General features: G+C 38.7%; 1 protein-coding gene across 2 annotated transcripts in view; it reads left to right on the forward strand.

Annotated features, from left to right (window-relative positions):
• Positions 1-20,577, forward strand: part of LOC150107091 (protein NipSnap-like) — a 444,486-nt gene that overhangs the window by 345,018 nt on the left and 78,891 nt on the right. For both annotated transcript variants that reach the window (XM_090390992.1, XM_090390993.1), the window contains one exon: positions 6,535-6,623. In XM_090390992.1, coding sequence (XP_090247118.1) covers positions 6,535-6,623 — 89 coding nt within the window. The remainder of the gene's footprint in view (positions 1-6,534; positions 6,624-20,577) is intronic.

Below are 20,577 nucleotides of genomic sequence, written 5' to 3' on the forward strand. Positions count from 1 at the left end.
CTTCCCTTCTACAATCCTTCTCAGTAGGGAAATACCTCTGTAATTCTCACATTCAGTTTTATTTACCTTTTTATATGTGGGTACTCTGAGAGTGCTGCTCCAATCATCTGGAATTTGTCCCTATGTCCAGACCTTCTGAACTATGCAGTGCAGCCAATGTAAGACTTTTATACCTCCATACTTGAGCATTTCTGGTCGAATATCATCTATTTTTGCTGCCTTTTCTCATTTCAGGCTTTTGATGGCTTTTTCTACTTCTACTTCAATACTATGGATGTGTATTCCTGATTGCATGTCTGTTGAGTGTTTTTTACTACTATGCTGTCATCTGCTCGTTTCATTTAGCAACTTTTCAAAGTAATTACTTCATACATCAAGGATATATTTTTCACCAGTTTTCATGTCACCTTTATCATCTATAATTCTTTTTACGGCACTCTTTCCTACCGATAAAGCTGTTGGACTGGATGGTATTTAACAACGGGTTTTGAGAGAATGTGCTAAAGAACTGACAGCTCCGTTGACCTGGCTTTTCAATAAAAGTCTGGCTGAAGGAAACGTACCCAGGGAATGGAAGGAAGGTAAGATAATGCCGCTGAATAAGCGCGGTAACAGACTGGAAGTGTCTAATTATAGGCCTGTTTGTGTGTTATCAGTAGTTGTTAAGGTCTTGAAGAAATTAGTGAGGGAGTATATACAGCGTTGGGTAGATCAGGGTAATGTTATCTGAGAGAATCGACATGGATTTGTTAAGGAGCACTCTTGCTTTAGTAATATGATTATCTTTTATAATAAAGTGACAAGAGCAGTTGATGAGGGAAAGGCATATACTGCCAATTTTTTTTTTGTTTTTTGCAAAGGTGTTTGACAGGGTGCCACATGATAAGCTGATATTTAAGTTGCAGCGCATGGGTTTTAAATGTCGGGTTAGTCAAATGGATTCAGGATTCTCGCTGACTGATAGGTATGGGAGTTGCGTATGATGGGGGCAATATCAAGGAAGCAGAAGGTTACAAGTGGGGTTCCACAGGGCTCAGTACTGGGACCTGTATTGTTCAATCTTTATATCAATGATATTGTCAATGGATTGCAAGAGGACATTCAGTTGTTTGCGTATAATGTGAAGTTGGGAAGGGTTATCAGTAATATTGCAGATGTGGCAGCCCTGCAAGAGGATTTGAATAAACTAGACAGATGGGCAAATAAATGAGGTTTTCGGTTCGATGCAGCAAAATGTAAAGTATTTAGGTTTGGGATCCATCAATGGGAGGATGCGTACTCGATTGGAGGAGCTGTATTGGAGAAGGTAGGGGAGACAAGAGTTCTGGGGTTGATGATTGATAGAAAACTGAAATTCAGGGAGCATATTGCAAAGGTGGTGAGGGTAACTCAGAGGATTGCTGCAATACTGAGAAGGACGCTGATCTGCAGAGATAAAAGAGTTATCATTCCATTGTATACGGCCCTGATCAGACCACACTTAGGCTATTGTTCTCAGATTTGGTCTGCAGGATTTGAAGGGGATAAATCGAATGTGGAAAGGGTACAGAGGCGGATAACAAAGATGGTTTCAGGACTGTACAATACGAATTATGAGGATCGACTTAGGGAATGTGGACTGCAAAGTTTTGTGGATAGAAGAAGGAGAGGTGATATGATTGAGACTTTTAAACTGTTGAGAGGCAGTTACAGGGTAAACATTGGAGAGTTCTTTCACTTGGTGGAATGGGAGGAAGGAGTGATGACAAGGGGCCATCCCTGGAAGTTACGAAAGGAGGCTGTGCGCAAGAGGGTGAAGAGTGGTTTCTTTGCGTGGATGGTGGTTGAACCTTGGAATGCATTGCCTGAGAGAGTGGTTGGAGTGGAGACGGTTAATGGGTTCAAGGAGTGGTATGATAGACTTTGTATTTCCTAAAAACGACCTCCCACGATGAGTCTTTTGACTCCATGGAGGCCTGGATAATAATAATAATAATAATAGTTTCTGAGCTTTTTCAACAGCTTCCAGAATATTTTGCCACCTCCTTGATATTTATTTTCTATGTTCTTACCGAAGTCTTCCTATGACTTTTGTTTAGCTAGTTTTACACATTGTTTAGCTTTCTTACATTTGTCTCTGTATTCTCTAAGAACACAAGCTGCCTTATTTGCCAGGAACTTTTGATATGCTTTCTTCTTTTCGTTCACTGCCAATTTAACTTCCTGCATCCACCATGGGGTTCTGATTTTTTCTATCCTTGCAGATAACCTCACCACATGCCTCTCTGCCAGAATCAATCAGGGTTTTCTTCAAGGCTTGCCACTGAATCTCCAATGTTTGGTTGCTGTTCTCAAACTCTTTCATTTTTTCTTGAATAATGTTTGTGTGTTTTAGTCTGCAGTTCACATCTGAGAGCTGCCCAAGTTTTATTCGCTTTAAAACTTTCTTACATGTTCTTTTCGGTATGAAATTCAGTTTTATTATGCTCAAGACTAAATGGTGATCTCTTCCAATTTCAAATCATCTGTACTCTCTAGTGTCGTGCACCAGTGGGAAAACATCACTATCAACAATAATATAGTCAATGAGACTTTCTTATTCCTTGCCTCTTCTCTCCATGTAAATTTGTGCACATTTTTATGTTGGAACATTGTGTTAGTAATAACTACTCCATGTCCCGAGCAACAGGTATTGCCATTATTATTGGCTTTGCCCTTTTCTCCAAATTTTCCCAAAATATTTTTGTATGTTTGACAATCATTTCGTACTCTGCTATTGAGATACCCAACAAGGACCAGCTTTTCCTTTTTCATTGTGTCAGTTGCTTTCCCTAAATCCTCAAAAAATTCCTCCACGTCTACCTTAGTAGAACCTTCTGTGGGGACCATAGGCACAAATAAGTCTCATTATCCAGTCCCCATTCTGTTTGGTCTGAATCTTGCCATTCAAGACGATTAGCCTTGTATATTGTGTTCAATATTATAGATACACCTTTTTTTCCTTGATTGTCATTGCCTGAATATAAAATTTTGTATTTATTGCTCAGAAAATCTCACCAGATTTTGCCTTTTTTTTTTCAGTCACCCCTATTTAGTTGATCTGGTACTTATCCAATTCCTGAGCTAGTTCCATTTTTTTCGCCATTCAGGCTTCTTATGTTGATAGTACCGATCTTGAACTCTGGTGATGTTGAGTTGGGGTGTTTTTTAGTATTTGTTCTAGTAGCTGACTTTTTGATGTTCGCCTTGGGTCCCTGTCAATAACAACTCGGGCCTTGTTTAACTGGTCGACACCCAGCATGAAATTCTGACATGTTGTACCATCATTGTTTTTTTTTTGTGGTTTAAGCCTATAAGAATACAATTTAGTTAGCTAAATACAATTTAGCTAGCTTCCTGGATACTGAATGAAACTATCCTCGTTCATTCAGTATCCAGGTAGATACCTAACGGGGTGCACCACAAGAATGTGAGGATTAGACATTCGGTGAGAAGTCCTGGCTGTATAACTGAGAGGTCCCTGTCAGTTATACAGCTTTGACCCTTAAGTACCCCAGCGCACAAAAAAACATTGAAACTGTTAAGTGAAGATGGGATGAGATTTGGACTTGTTATGAACTTGGAAAAAACAAAACAAAAAGAAAAGTGATATTTGGTGAGAAGAACATGAAACAAAAGATCCAAGTGGATGGAATTGATATAGAAAATGTAGAACAATTCAACTATTTAGGAAATAAAATGACATATGACTTGGACTGTAAAAAATAAATAAAGATCAGGATTGTAAAGGAAAGAACTCATCTAAAGGCCATGGATAACATCTGGAAAAGTAAAGTGATCAGCGTGGAACCAAAATTAAGGGTACTAGAAACATGCATCTTTAGCACTGTACTGTAAGGATCTAAAATGTGGGTAATAAATAAGGAATCAAGAAAAAGAATTTTGGCTCTTGAAGGAACTTGATAGAGGAAGATTCTAAGAATAGGATGGGTACAGAAAGTCACAAATTATTATTATTATTATTATTATTCCTGACACCTCCAAGGAGTTCAAAGACTCATCGTGGGAGGACACCTACAACTGTCTCAACTACTGCACCATACCCCTACTACGAATTGTCTCCTTCAACGCCATCTACCGCCCGCCTCCACTACAACTGGTATTCTGTGTCTGTAAATTGCGTGTGTTCTAAAGGGCCGATTTGTCTGTGTGCGGGATGAAAAACCTGAGTTTCCAGGAGAAAAAACCCGTATGAGATTGGCTAACTCACCTTCGATTGAAAATCATCCAGATAAAGATTTTTCCCGTCGCGACGAGAATCGAACTTAGGCCTATTCTAATCGAAGGGCTTTAAATGAAGAGCTCCATTGGAAGATACAACCAAAGGAGAATTTAATGCAGAAGAAGTGCAACAAGAATGATTATTATGGGAGATTTTAACTACAGCAGTATAAATTGGGGAGAGTAAGATGCCTTAACCTCATCCATCCATCTTCTCAGGCAGTGCAATCCATGCTCCTAGCACTCACCATGCAAAACAACTTAATTCTTATCCTTTTACTCACTGCTTCTGTTTGCAACTTCCAAAGATGGCCCCTTGTCCTTCTTACCTCCCTTTATTTTGCCATATGAAAAATCTCCCAAATGTTAATTCATTAATAACCCATTTTCAGCTTAAATGCCTCAGTTAAATCCTCTCTTTGTCTTCTATCCACCAAACTCTGCAGTATGAATGTCCTCATCATCAGCATTGTACAGTCCTGATATCATTTCTGTTATCCATCTCTTCACTCCCTCTCCATAGTCACTTAATCCCCCTTTAAATCCTGGTGACCAGATCTGAGCATAGAAATCCAGATGTGTTGTGATCAAAGCTTTATACAATGGAACCACTACACTTTTATCTCTTGTGATCAGTGTCCTCCTCAATATTGTAGCAATTCTCTGAGAATGTCTTTGGAACTTCTGACCTCTATCTACAATCACGACAAGATCTCTTGCTTCCTCCACTTCTTCTGGTCTACTTCACAAAGTGAGCATTTCCATCTGTGGATCTCAAAACTTCATATTTAGTTGCATTAAACTGAAATCCCCATTTATCTGATTGTCCTTTCAACTTATTCAAATACTCTCAAAGGTCCAAAACATCAGCACTATTAGTCATCCCAAGCTTCACATTATCTGCAAAAAACTGAATATCTCTCTCTCTCTTTGTAGTCCTATTACAATATCGATGACATAAAGATTGAAGAGTAATCATTCCAGGACTGAACCCTGTGGAACTCCACTTATAGTATTCCTACTCCCTGATACTGCTTCCCTACTCAACTCTGATATCTATCAAAATCCAAATCCATATGTTAAATACCAACTTGTAATGTGGCACCCTGTCAAATGCTTTTGCAAAACTCAGAAAAATGACAGTGTATACCTTGCTCTCATTACTCTATTCTAAAAGGTAACCAGATTGCTAAAACAAGAGTGCTCCTTAACAGATCTATGCTGCCCTTCATAAATAATATTGCTTTTATCTGTCCAATTCTGTATACAAGTTCTTACCAATTTCTCTAATATCTTAAAAGCTAGTGAAGAAATACAAACCGGCCTATAGTTTTATATCTTCATTCTACCACCACCTTTATGCATTGGCACTATCTTACTCTCCTTCCACTCTTCAGGAACTTGTTCCATTGCAAGAGTTTCATCAGACAGCCAAGTTAATGGCTGTTTGATGATGGTAGGTCAGTCCCATAGCACAAGTCCTTAAAGCACTTGACAAAATTACATCTAGTCCTCCTACCTTACTGATATTTAGCATATTCAGTATTCAGAATATATCCTCTTCATTCACTTCTAGCATTTTGTTACTCCTTATCCTTCTAATAATACTGCACGCTGTGCCAAGATGGAACACTATTGAAGTGATCACTAAACAGCCCAACTATGTCATCGGCATTGGTCATCCACGCTCCATCTCCATTCGTCAAAGTAATCTATCCAAAATAATTTTTTCTCTTGCTTGCCAAATAGTGAAAAAACTCCTTGGATTATAGTACTAGTCTCCTCTTGTATTCTAATTTTTCTCTCCTTACAATACTAGTCACTTTCCTATCCAGAGCTTTATGTTCTTCAATGCAGGCTGTTCTCTACCTCTCTCTCTTTCTTTGTATGTCTTCCACAATCTGTTTCCATCTACAGTTCCTGTTTAATTTCTATGATGATCATTTGACTCCAAAAAAAGTATCTTCTTCACTCTAGGTATTCAGTCAACCATTACTTCCAAAAATTTTCTCTTATGCAATTTACATATGCAATGTACTAATATGCTATAGATTCTGTTACAGCTTAGCTGCAAGAGGATGCCATTAATGTTTCCCTTAGATATCTATGCAAATATGAGAAATTCTGTAAATAAAAACCTGTGGTGGCCAGATTACCAGTTGATCATTTTATTATAAGTGTTATGTAACAATTATTATTGCAGTAAGCAGAATAGTTTGATTTTATTTTTTGTAATTTATCAAGTTTTTATATCTCTTTCTTTGCTTCATGTAGGGCACGTGGGATCACATATAGGAAGACTCATGCTGTTGCTGGATTCTTTTCTCAGATTGGTCAGCTCTATATGGTCCACCATATTTGGGGTATGTACTTGCATTCTGATTTAGCAGTGAAATTTAAAGTTACCATATAGCTGAGATGTTAAAAAATAGAGCATTACTGGTTTGATCATTTACATAAAAGAGTTCTGAACTATAATTTGAAATAAAATCTAATGGAAAAAAATTAGGTGAATGCCTGAGATATTTAAACCATAATTAAGTGCACTACAATGTATTACATGCCAAGCATGAAGATTGGAACTGTAATGTTCACATTTGTCTGTAATAAAACACTTTGTGCCTTTTAACTGACTGTCAATAGTATTTCAAGTTTTAATTACAAAGTGCTCTTGTTCTGTAATTGTTTCATTTGCATGCTGTCACTTTTTAAGTAGCAGTAAGATAAGATATAAGTTATAATAAGTTTTAATAAGTTCTGTAACAGTTACTTTCCTTCTGTTAAGCAACTTTCCAGGAATGTTCCACTACCTCTTCTAAAAAACAGCAAAGCCAAGAAATTATATTCTTGGTTTAATCCAAGTGTATCACTTGAGTAATGCAGCTCTTCCCAAACTGTGGGCCGCGGCCACCTTGGGGGGCCATAGGTTTTGTTGAGGGGGACCGTGAAATAATGAAAACAAATTTAAAATGTTTTAAGACTAAGTAGATTTTTTTTATTTTAAAAGAAACATATTTAACTTTTATTATTTATTATTTCTTTTTTGTTATTTTTTATATTTTAATGGAAAAATTCACGCATTGGTGTTTGTTCACAAACTTTGCTTCCTGCGTATTTCGGCGCTTAATGAATATTAGTAAATATTGCTTATTCATATGTTTCATTTCAAAGCAGTGTCCCCTCATACAGAAACTATGCTGTATAGACTGAAACAAAACCATATGTTGCATGGGCAAACACAGTATCTAACTAAAAACTATTGTTATTAATTAGATGTGTGTGAGTTCGATTTTCCAAGGCAGCAATAAAATTCAACTGAACGTGTTAAAATTCGTAAAAGTGTTAAAACTAATTAATATATATATATATATATATATAATGAATGTTATGGCATTTTCACGTATGAAATTCGGTTGAAGAGAGTACCATTTCAACTCAATTGTCAGCTGTGCGTTTCTTTCGGTTGCACGATCTTTTGTTAATACCACACAAATCATATGCACGTTTTAATAACCTGCCTTTGCTGTCTGTTTCGTGTTAGGCTTAATTACCGTAAACAGAGAAAAGTCACAAAAGAGAAAAATTTCCTGACCCTGGGATTCCCTTATTCAGGTAATATTCACTAATTTCATGTTATCAGCCTGTGGTGTGCCAGTATTGGTAAGTAGTGATATTATTTGATCTATTCTACGTTAAAAAATTTAACCCTGAGATGGATAAGTGGCTGATAAAAAATAAAAATAAAAAAATTCCCACGAACAACCAGAAGAAGCAGAAACAGACTCAAAAAAAAAAAGGGACAGTATTTCATATTTTACCAGAACAGCCCGCATTGTCTTCAGAACCAAACAGTAAGAAGCAAAAAATGTAATATATGCATTTGATTTTTGCAATATTCGCTGTGTATGTTTTGTATTGAATATAAATACAATAAATATTATAAAAATATATCTCTCTATTACGATTTTTTTTCGAGGGGGGCCGTGAAATATTTTAATTTTTGCAAAGGGGGCCCTGACATCCAGAAGTTTGGGAAGCACTGGAGTAATGAATAAGTGAAGAAAACTTTCAGCAAAGCATAGTGTGTGTGTGTGGGGGGGGGTAATATAGATATATATTATTATTATTATTACCCCAAGACCTCATGGAGTCAAAGACTCATCTGGGAGGTCCTTTTATCACACACACACATCTCATCATACCATGTCTTAAACACACCCAAACTCCTTGCAGAGACCACACTCTCAGGCAAGGCATTCCAATCATTCAAAACTCTGCACGAAAAAAACATCCCTCTAACTCCCCTACTCACACTTCTTTATACAGTTTCCAGGGATGACCTCTGGTTCTCCCCTGATCTCCCACTATTCTCTGTAGAACTTCTCCACCAATGATCCTATAACAACCCCTTACCAACTTGTAGGTCTCTATCATATCTCCCCTCTTCCTCCTGTCCACCAGCCTCTGCAAATTACATCTTCTCAATCTTTCCTCATACTCGACATTCCAGAGGTCAGAAACTACCTTAGTCAGTTGCCTTTGGACCCTTTCCAACATCTCTTCATCCTTCTGAAAACCCAGTGACCAAATCTGGGCACAATAGTCCATGTGTGGCCTAATCAAAGCCTTATACAATGGAACAAGAATCACCCTGCTTCTACAAGTCAGTGTCCTCCGCATCATTCCCAGAAGTCTTTGTGTTGTCTTCACAATTTTGGCGATGTGTCCCCTAAATTTTAGATCCTTATCCACTATCACCCCCAGATCTCTTATTTCCTCTACCTCCAACAATATATTCACACCAAGCATAAATTCTGCATCTCATCTTTGTTTTCCAAATTTTAAAACCTTACATTTTGCAGCATTGAACTCACATCCCCATTTCCATGTCGAATCACTCAATTTATTCAAGTTTTCCTGTAAGGCAACAACATCTTCTCTACTCTTCATGGTTCGTCCCAACTTTGCATCATCTGCAAACAACTGAATATCTCCATCCAAATCTTCGCCAATATCATTAATATACAAATTAAACAGTATTGGTCCTAAAACAGACCTCTTAGGCACTCCACTAGTGACTTTCCTTTTCCTGGATATCGCACCCCCAATACACAACTTGTTGATACCTATTAGATATCCAGTCTCCAATCCAGTGCACCAATCTAATATCCAACCCTATCCACTCCAGTTTGACTATCAACTTATCATGCGGTAATCTATCAAAAGCCTTTGCAAAATCTAAGTATATTACTGTGTATCCTTCTCCTCTGTCCAAGGGAGCAGTCACTTTATTGTAATATGTAAGTAGATTACTAAAACATGACCTCCCTTTAGCAAATCCATGCTGTCCATCAAAGATAATACCATTGTTGTCAACCTAACTCTGGATCCTAGTTCTCACAAGCTTCTTACAACTTAACCGCAACACCTGACACAGAGATAGGCCTATAGTTTGATGCTTGAGTTCGATCACCTTCTTTATGAAGTCGCACAATCTTGCCCTTCTTCCACTCCTTAGGAACTTGACCAAGTGCAAGACTCGTATTAAAAAAATATGTCAAAGCGGGTGTCAACTCCCTGGCACATTCCTTCAGAATACGCAGTGATATATTATCAAGTCCCACAGCCTTATTTACATCTAGTTTACTCAACTCACCATGCAACTCTTGCTCACTTACAGTCAGTCTCTCCTCCCCATCAACTGCTCTCAATCTCTCCATGAAGTCACATTCACAAGATTGAAAGATCTTTATGAACTGCTCATTAAGTATCTCCACCACACATTCTGCAACAGCTGTCTTTATACCAATTTCTCCAATCAGTGTCATCCTTCCATAATCATTCTTTCTTTTGCTGGCTACATATCGAAAGAACTCCTTAGGATTCTTTTTGGCTTCAGTAGCTAACTGCTGTTCATACCTCTCTTTAGCTACTCGCACCAACAAAGTCATCCTCCTTGCCTGTCTTTATAGACCTCATGAGATTGGTTATTTCCACTTCTCTTATGCAGCCTTCACAATGCCCTTTTTCTCTGTATCGCATGCTTAATCTCTTTATTCATCCATCTCACACCTACCTTATTTAACCTTCTCACCCCTGGAATACATTTAGACATTGCATCTACCAAATAGTTTTTGAAAATCCCCCAAGCTGCATTGATCTCTTTTCCAGCTAACTCCTCATACCACGCTACACCCGCAAGCTGTCTCCTGAGCTCATCATAATCACCCCCCCTCCTTGTGCTCCCACATATATATGCATATATACATATGTGTGTATTTGTATATATCATCATCATAATCAACTTCCTGGTATATATCCTCAAGGGGTGTACTGGATATGATAGTACTTCATGAAAAATTTACATCGTTACTAACTTCCTATCTACAATTTTCCTCCAAATGAGTCTGTTACCTGACAAGACACCAATATTATCAGATCTTATATTTTTGTCTTGTCAGGTAACAGACTTTTTCCTGCCAACCTGGCCGAGAACACTTGTTTTGCTACTTTTCCTCTCCCATTTTGTTTAAGTGTCCATACCACCTGAGATTACCTCTGCTAATGCATTCCTGGATGCCGACAATGTCAAGTTCTTTCCTAATATCCTTGTTTTTAATGTATTGCCATTGATGCCATCTGTTCATGCCCCTAATCTTTCTCAGGCCTCTCATGTCTGCGGTCCCTCTCTAGTCTTTGGTCAAGTATTTTGCTTCTGACATAGCTTTCAGATCCATAAGTTAAAATTGGTTTGAACACTGTCTTGTATACAGCTAATTTAAAGTTTTATCTAATAAGATATTAGTTTTAGAGTTTAGCTAATAATGAATGAGAGAGAAATTCCTTATAAATTTATTCAGTTGACTTCCTACCATACCAGCTTTGTTGATTCTGTTGTCTTTATTAATTAAAATATTTAATTTTACCATCTTCACTAAAAATTATGCCTAAGTAGCTGAAAAGTTTTATTTGTTCTACAGGTTCTCCATTCACAATGCAATTGATATTTTCAATGTTTTTACCTATTTTCATTGTCTTTGTCTTTTTAATGCTGACCTTCATACCATATCTTTTACAACAGTTATTCATTTTAGTCAGGTAATCTTGCAGACTTGTAGCGGATTTATTTAGAAGTATAACATTATCCGCATAAAGCAAACAGCTGAGATTAATATCTCCAATTTTGATATCAGGTTTAATACCACTTTCCCTCATAATGTGATCCATATAGATAATGAATAACAGAGGAGATAATGTACATCCTTGTCTGACACCAGATTTAACATTGAACCACCTTCCTGTACTTCCTTCAATACAGGGGTTCCTACGGACCGATGTAATGCGATTTTCGATGCAGTTCAGAATTACCGTAGCCTAAGTTACTTACCTAACCTAAAACACCCTAAGGTCACGCATATATATCAAGAAACAGAACTAGGCCATAGGAAAATGAAAGGGAGAACATAATTACTGTATAGTACAGAAAAATGACAAAAATGAAACTGTAATAAAAAAACTAACATAAAAATGAGAACAATCCCCAAAATGACAAATGAAACATTCTGTACAGGTGATTAAAAAAAAAAATTAAAAAAAATTAAAACAATTCTTTACCTTTTATCCTGTGGTTGGCTTGCACACTGGAAGGGGCATTGCAAGGAGGGAGAGACTGACTTAATGGAAGGAGGCAGGAGAGGCTGGAAGAGGAACTGAAGAGACAGTTGAGGTACCAGCACCTGCTGCAGGCCTCTCTACCTTCGTGAAAAAAATGTTTCAGGCTAGTCTGGAATGTTACCATCCTCTTCTCCTTGTATATCTCCCTATAACACTGCAGGCAATCCATAACCCCTCGGAAGACCTTTGTGTACCTAGCAGTGTTGGGATCCTCAAACTTGGCCAGCCCATCCTGAATGAGGGCAAAACCTTCTGCCAAGCCCTTGGTCGTGAATCTCCTGGGTTCAGGGGTTGGAACTGTTTCCTCCTCCTCAATCAGCTGCTTCTCTAACTGAATGAGGTCTTCTTCTGACAACTCCTCCCCCATGAGATGCCAGAAGCTCTGTGACATCTTCGGCCTCCACTTCCAAATTCATCTGCTTCCCCAGCCAACAACCTTCTCTGTGACAGCCTCAACTGTCTCCTCATAGCCATGGAAATCATTCACAAACTGGGGACACAGTTTAATCCATATACCATTCAGATTTGTCTGCTTCACTTCATCCCAAGCATGTTCAATGTTTTGTATGCCATTATAAATGCTATACAATTTCCAAAAGTCTTTGAGGGTTAAGTTCCTGTCTTTATCAGTTGCCCTGAAAGCCATAGCAAATGTCCTGCGGCGGTAGTAGGCCTTAAAGGAAACAATAACACCCTTGTCCATAGGCTGCAAAAGGGCTGTGGTGTTTGGTGGAAGGTAAACCACCTTAACATTAGGGTGAAAGTCATCCAAGTGGGCAGGGTGACCAGGGGCATTGTCTAACACTAACAATGCCTTAAAGGGCAGACCCTTGGCTGTACAGTACGCTGAACTTCTGGCACAAAATGGTTCGTAAACCAGTCCTCGAAGATTTGAAGTGTCACCCATGCCTTCTTATTGGACCTCCAGATGACAGGCAGTTGACCCTTCCAAATGCCCTTTAGTGCCCTTGGATTTTCAACCTGATAGACCAACAAGGGCTTCAGTTTTAAGTCGCCAGCAGCATTAGCCCCAAGAAGCAAAGTGAGTCTCTCCTTACCAGGTTTATGGCTGATGCTGCCTTCTCCTTATTGGCAATATAGGTACAATTAGGCATACGTTTCCAAAATAGGCCTGTCTCCTCCACATTAAACACTTGTTGAGCACTGTAGCCCCCCCTCCCTTATTATCTCAGCCAACCCCTCAGGAAACTCACCAGCTGCTTTATCATCACCACTAGCAGTTTCACCTTGCACCTTAAGGTTATGTAAATTGCCCCAAGCTTTAAATCGCATAAACCAACCTTTACTGGCATTAAACTCTTCACCTGCACTCGATTCCCCTCTTTCACTTTTCAATGCCTCAAAACAATCTTTTCGCCTTTTCTTGAATAAACATGAGGCTAATTGGAATACGGCGTTGATGCTGGTCTTCCAGTTAAAGAACAAGATGCATTTCCATCTCAATCATGAGCCTAGTACGTTTTTTCGTAATCACAGTCGATTTCATGGACACCAATCCTTTCACATGTTTAAGGATGCGAACTTTATCCTTGATAATCCTTTATCCTCTTCCTCCATTCCTCTGGTATCTTTTCCAACAGGAAAAGATATCAGAGGAATGGAGGAAAAGTATTCTCGTCCCAATCTACAAAGGAAGAGGAGATGTTCAAGACTGTGGCAACTATAGAGGGATCAAGCTGATGTCACACACATTGAAGATATGGGAAAGAGTAATTAAAGGGAGGATACGGCAGGAAACAAAAATTGGTGAGGAGCAGTTTGGATTTATGCCAGGAAGAGGGACAATGGATGCGATATTTGCACTAAGGCGATTGATGGAGAAATATAGAGATGCAAGTGGAACTGCATATGTTGTTTATAGACCTGGAAAAGGCATGACAGAGTGGCCAGGCAGGAGGTATGGAGGTGTATGAGGAAGAAGGGGGTGTCGGAGAAGTACGTGAGGTTGGTGAAGGAGATGTATGAGGGAACAGAAACTCAGGTCAGGTCTAGTGTCAGCATGACAGAAGGGTTCCCATTGTCATAGGGCTACACCAAGGGTCAGTTCTGAGCCCCTATCTCTTTGACCTGGTCATGGATGTACTAGTGGAGGATGTCAAGAAGGAGGCACCATGGAGCATGCTGTTTGCCGATGACATTGTTCTATGCGAATCATCCCAAGAGAAGCTTGAAAATACCCTGGAAGAGTGGAGAAAGGTATTGGAGGAGAGAGGCATGAAAATTAACTGGGAGAAGACTGAATATATGTCAACAGGGAGTAATGAGGATATGATCATACGACTTCAGGGTGAAAGGCTAATTTCAGGGAAGAAATTCAAGTACCTTGGGTTGGTCGTCGAGAGGAATGGTGACCTGGATGAGGAAATACAGCACCGAATAACATGCGGCTGGATGAACTGGAGGAAGATGAGCAGGGTCCTGTGCGACAAGAGAGTGAGTTGTAAGAGGAAAGGAAAGCTGTATAAGATGGTGGTGAGGCCGGCGATGCTTCATGGCATGGAGACGTGGCCTATAACAAAGGCACAGAAGAGGAAGATGGAGGTAGCGGAGATGCGAATGTTGAGATGGATGAGTGGTGTGACAAAGAAGGACAGGATAAGGAATGACTACATCAGAGGGACAGATAAGGTGGGACCAATTGGCAAGAAGATACAAGAAAGTAGGCTGAGGTGGTTCGGACATGTAGAGAGGAAGGGTGAGGAGTATGTTGGTAAATGAGGGGAGTATATGGAGTTGGAGGGAAGGAGGAAAAGAGGCAGACCTAATCTCAGGTGGAAGGATAAGGTGACAGAGGATCTTAGGGAGAAACGATGGAGTCCGAAGGATGCCATGGAGCAGAGAACTTGGAAAAGAAAGATTAAAGATCGGTGCGGCGACCCCATTTAACATGGGATAAGGCATAGTGAAAGGAAGAATAGTCCCGACTGTGGTATGACTTAAGTTCAATGCGCGGCCGATGTTCGTTGGCATTTCTCCCTTTTTTGCACATTAGAAGTAAAATAATGTCTAATTTCACTTCTAATGAAATGGCTTTCCTGTTTTTCGACACACTGCCATCAGAAGAGTCTGCCTTACGTTTGGGAGCCATATTGAAGGGTCAAAAGTCACAAATAAACACAAACACAAAAGTGAGAGAGCGGATGTAAACAAAGCACGCGGTACCCAAAGAGTGTATGCTGGGACCCAAGCGACGCTACCTCTTCCAAACAAATGCCGCATAATGGCGTATTCTTCTGCCGCACTCACAAACAAGTTTGAATTTTACGTTGTGCTGCTTCAAGTTGAAATTTAATTTTTAAATTATTTATGGGATTATCGCCTTAAAGTCGAAATAACGCATGTCGAGGACGATGTAGGTCGAGGATCCCCTGTACTCACTGCTGACTTAAAACTCAAATAAAGACTAAGTGTTGCTTGATAAAATGCCCCATTGACACCATATACTGTAGTGTTTTGAATAGCTTCTCTCTCTTGGCACCTTGTATATGCCTTTTCCAGATCTACAAAACTTAAATACAGATCTTTGTTATATTCCCATAATTTATCAACTATCTGTCATAAAGTGAAAATCTGATCCTGACAGCCTCTATTTGGCCTGAATCCAACTTGTTCTTCACAAAGCTTTTCTTCCACAATTCTTCTCAACCGTTTCTCAAGTAGACTTGCATATATCTTACCAGGAACACTCAGTAATGAAATACCTCTGTAATTCTCACATTCAGTTTTATTTCACTTTTTATATATGGGTACTATGAGAGCTCTACTCCAATCATATGGGGTTCATCCCTCTGTTCAGGCCTTCTGAACTATGCAGTTCAGCCACTGTAAGACTTTCATACCTCCATACTCGAGCATTTCTGGTCGAATATCATCTATTCGCTGATATTTGATGATATTCGAATATCATCGAATATCAGTTGCCTTTCCACATTTCAGGCTTTTGATGGTTTTTTTCTACTTCAAGTATGGATATATATTCCTGACTGTATGCCTTGTCAGTTTTTTTACCACTGTGCTGTCATCACTGCTTGTTTCATTTAGCATTTTTTCGAAGTAATTACTCCATACTTCAAGGATATCTTTTTCTCCTGTTTTCATGTCACCTTTATCATCTCTAATTTCTTTACAGCACTCTTTTTTCCATTTCTGAGCTTCTTCAAAAACCTCCAGAATATCTTACCACGTCTTGATATTTACTTTCTATGTTCTTACCAAAATCTTCCCATGGCTTTTGTTTATCTAATTTTACGCAGTGTTTAGCTTTCTTACATTTGTCTCTGTATTTTCTAATGACACAAGCTGTCTTATTTGCCAGGAACTTTTGATATGCTTTCTTCTTTTTGTTCACTGCCTCTTTAACTTCCTGTGTTTGGAGGTCTTATTTTTCTATCCTTGCAGACAACTTCACCATATACCTCCCTGGCTGAATCCATGTTTTTCTTCAGGGCTTGCCACTAAATCTTCAAGTTTTGGTTCTTGTTCTCAAACTCTTTCATTTTTTCTTGAATAATATTTGTGTATTTTAGTCTACAGTTCACATCTGAAAGATGGTCAACTTTTATTCACTTTAAAGCTTTCTTACATGTTCTTCTTTTCGATATGAAATTAAAGTTTATTCTGCTCAAGACTAAATGGTGATCACTTCCAATTTCAAATCCTCTGCACACTCTGGTGTTCTGCACCAGGGAGAAAATATCACTATCAACAATAACATAGTCAATGAGACTTTTCTTATTCCCTGCCTCTTCTCTCCATGTGAATTTCTGCATGTTTTTATGTTGCAACATTGTATTAGTAATAACCAGTCCATGTCCTGAGCAGAAATCCAACAGGTGTTTGCCATTATTATTAGCTTTGCTCTTTTCTCCAAATTTTCCCAAAATATTTTTGCATGTCTGACAATCATGTGCATATGTATATGTATACACATCTATATATGTGTATGTGTATATATGTATATACATGTATGTATTGTATATACACACATATATGTATATCTGTGTATATACATATACACAAAGAAATTCAACATTAAAACCTACTTCACCACCCTACCAAAGCTTTGTTCCTTTCTGAGTTGCCCCAAACCAAAACACAACCAACTTCAGTTTCCAGGAGTTTATAAAGTCATCTGCAACTGCAGTAAACCTTATTATGGACAGACTGATAAGTCTATTTCACTAATTCTTGAGGAACACCAGCGTTACATCTCTTACAAAAGAACTCATGCAAGTGCACTCTCCAGTCATGTTCTTTTCTCCGCTAACTCTAATCTAGAAGAACTTCAAAACCAGATAGACTGGAATCTTATGACCAATATCCATAAATGTGGTGACGAACTTGAGAGACATATTGTAGAATCAAAAGAAATAGTTCTGGACGCATCACACATAAACAACAATTTAAGCTACAGTTTGGCTGACACCCACAGCGCAGTGATTGAGTTCTGGCTCTCTCGAATCAGTTGCCACTCACTTACAACTCATTCTAGTCCTGCAATGCAGACACCAGTTCAAATATGACTGTTGCTATTCCTATTTTGTTAATTTGAGAAATCCATGTTTTTTACAGTTATTTGTTACCTGAAGAATTCGGCGTTCCAACAAAACTAGTCGGATTATATTAATTAAAGTTTTCTTACCTTTCTCGGTGTTCTTATTCAGTATAATTATTAATTTTTAAATATATATATTTATATATATATATATATTGAGTGATCCAAAAGTAACAGAAAAAGTTAAAATTCAATAATTTGAAAAGTATAGACAGTAGAACGATGTGGTTTTCACAGAAAGACATGGGATTTTTTTTGTAATAACGAAAAATTTTATTACCAGAATAGTTACATTTGCCACCGACAGGTGGTGCTTCAGTTGTGTCAGTAGTTTGTGCAGTGGCGTAGCACAGTTCGCAATGCAACTAGGATTAAAAATGTTCAATGTAATGGCCGTCATTCATGAGAATGGACGTCAGATGTGGTACGACACCTTGCATACCATCAAAGAGGGTTTCATCTGTAATTCCTGTCACATGATGGCGAATAGCTTCTTTCAACATGGCCAATGACGTCGGCCGACCTCTGTACACCTGTGACTTCAAGTTGCCCCATAACCAAAAGTCACAAGGAGTAAGGTCTGGAGATCTTGGTGGCCATTCATGCGGGATAGAGTGACTGAGGACATAGTCATCGCCAAATGTCGATCGCAGCAGGTGCTGGACAGGACCTGTGTTGTGCAGAGGTGCTCCATCCTGCATGAATGTTACACTATGGAGCGCCTGCCTCTCTTGCACATCGCAGTTCTGATAATACAGCTTAACTAAAAGTGCTTTATCTCGTAACGATAACATGCCTCACCTTGGCAGAACGTTTAACTTCAGTAATAAATGTTAAAAGCTGAAAGTTTAACTTCAGTATTCACTACATCTGAAATTTACGTACCTCACGGTGTAAATAGTGACAGGTAGCAGCCGAGGGACTGTTACAGCACCACCTGTCGGTGACAAATGTTCGGGCAATAAAATTTTTTGTTATTAAAAAAAATTCCATGTCTTTCTGTGCATTTCTGTGAAAACCGCATTGTGCTACTGTCTATACTTTTCGAATTATTGAATTTTTATTTTTTCTGTGACTTTTGGATCACCCGGTATGTGTGTGTGTGTGTGTGTGTGTGTGTTTATAAAAAGATTAAATGACTAGAACTGAGAGAAATGAAAACAAAGTTTATTAGTACTACACAACTAGTTTCAGCTTGTATCAGCCTTCGTCAGGTGCACATTAAAAAAGAAGAAATAACCTGTAAAAAAATGCAGGAAATAACTGTAAACAACACAGAAAATTAGTGTATATATATTTCAATGTTGAAACATTGAAGTCTGTGCATTCAAAACTGTTCCCTCGTTGGCTTCATTGTTGGGCGTATGCATGCATATAGCATCTCGTGAATGCCAGTATTTGACCACAGCACAATGACAGTCTGAAAGATTGTAACTGAGGTTGTTGTTGAGATGTAGGGTGGTTGAGAATGATTTCCTTTGATTCTATTATCTTCCTTTCTAATTCATTATGGCAATGGAAAATGTTATTAAACTTGTCCCATAGGACTGTATGGCTAGGGTTTTCTTCATTAGAATCGGACAAAAATAGAACATGACTAGACAAAGCACTCGCTTGCGCTCTCTTGGCAGTGACGTCTCTCTTGTGGTCCTCAATGCGTAACTCGATTGACTTCTCTGTTTGGCAAAAGTAAGATATGTCACAGTTGCACCAGATCTGGTAAATACTAGGATATTTAAGATTATGATGTCTAGGTTTCGGATGGTTCACTAGGGAGCGGATTTTAGGAATACGAGTAACCCCAACTCAACATCACCAGAGTTAAAGATCAGTATTATCAACATAACAAGCCTGAATGGCAAAGAAATGGAGCTAGCTGAGGAATTAGATAAGTACCAGATCGACATAATAGGGGTGACTGAAACAAAAAAGACCAAAACTGGTGAGATCTTTTTGAGCAATAAATACAAAATGTTATATTCAGGCAATGACAATCAAGGAAAAGATGGAGTAGCCATAGTATTCAACACAAAATACGAGGCTAATCTTCTTGAATGGCATTTGCCCGCATCACTCAAGTAGAGTGATGTGGGCAAATATGAGAATGGGGAACTGCACAATGAGACTTACTTGTGCCTATGGTCCCACAGAAGGTTCTACTAAGGTAGAAGTCAAGGAATTTTTTGAGGCTTTAGAAAAAGCAACTGACACAATGAAAAAGGAAAAGTTGGTCCTTGTTGGGGATCTAAATAGAGTAGGACATGATTGTGAGACATACAAAATATTTTGGGAAAATTTGGAGAAAAGAGCAAAGCTAATAATAATGGCAAATATCTGTTGGATTTCTGCTCAGGATGGACTGGTTATTACTAATACCATGTTCCAACATAAAAATGTACACAAATTCACATGAAGAGAAGAGGCTAGGATTAAGAAAAGTAATGTCATTGATATAAAGGTTAAACAATATAGGGCCTAGTACTGAACCTTGTGGAATCCCACTTGTAACCCTCTGCCTCCTTGAAACTGCTCTACCATACACAACTCTCTGATACCTATCAGACAGCCAATCCTGAATCCAGTTGACCAATCTGACATCCAGACCCATGTGCTGCAACTTAAATATCAGCTTATCATGTGGCACCCTGTCAAATGCTTTGCTAAGTTTAAGAAAATTGCAGTATATGTTTTTCCCTCATCTAATGTTCTTGTAACTTTATTATAAAAGGCTAGCATAGTGTTAAAACAAGAGCGCCCTTTCACAAATCCATGTTGACTCTCACAGATAACATTACCCTCATCTGCCCAATGCTGTATGCGGTCTCTCACTACTTTCTCCAAGATCTTAACAACTACTGATGACACACAAACTGGTCTATAATTAGACACTTCCAGTCTGCTACCGCCCTTATGCAATGGCACTATCTTACCTTACTTCCATTCCCTGGGCACCTTTGCTGAAGCCAGACTTTCATTGAAAAGCCAGGTTAAAGGCACTGTCAGTTCCCTAGCACATTCTCTCAAAACTCGTGGTGAAATACCATCCGGTCCAAAAGCTTTACTGACAT

The sequence above is a fragment of the Typopeltis vanoorti genome, chromosome 4 (genome assembly GCF_054136105.1).
Source record: "Typopeltis vanoorti isolate ZY-2024b chromosome 4, IOZ_Tvanoo_1.0, whole genome shotgun sequence".
NCBI classification, from domain to species: Eukaryota; Metazoa; Arthropoda; class Arachnida; order Uropygi; family Thelyphonidae; genus Typopeltis; species Typopeltis vanoorti.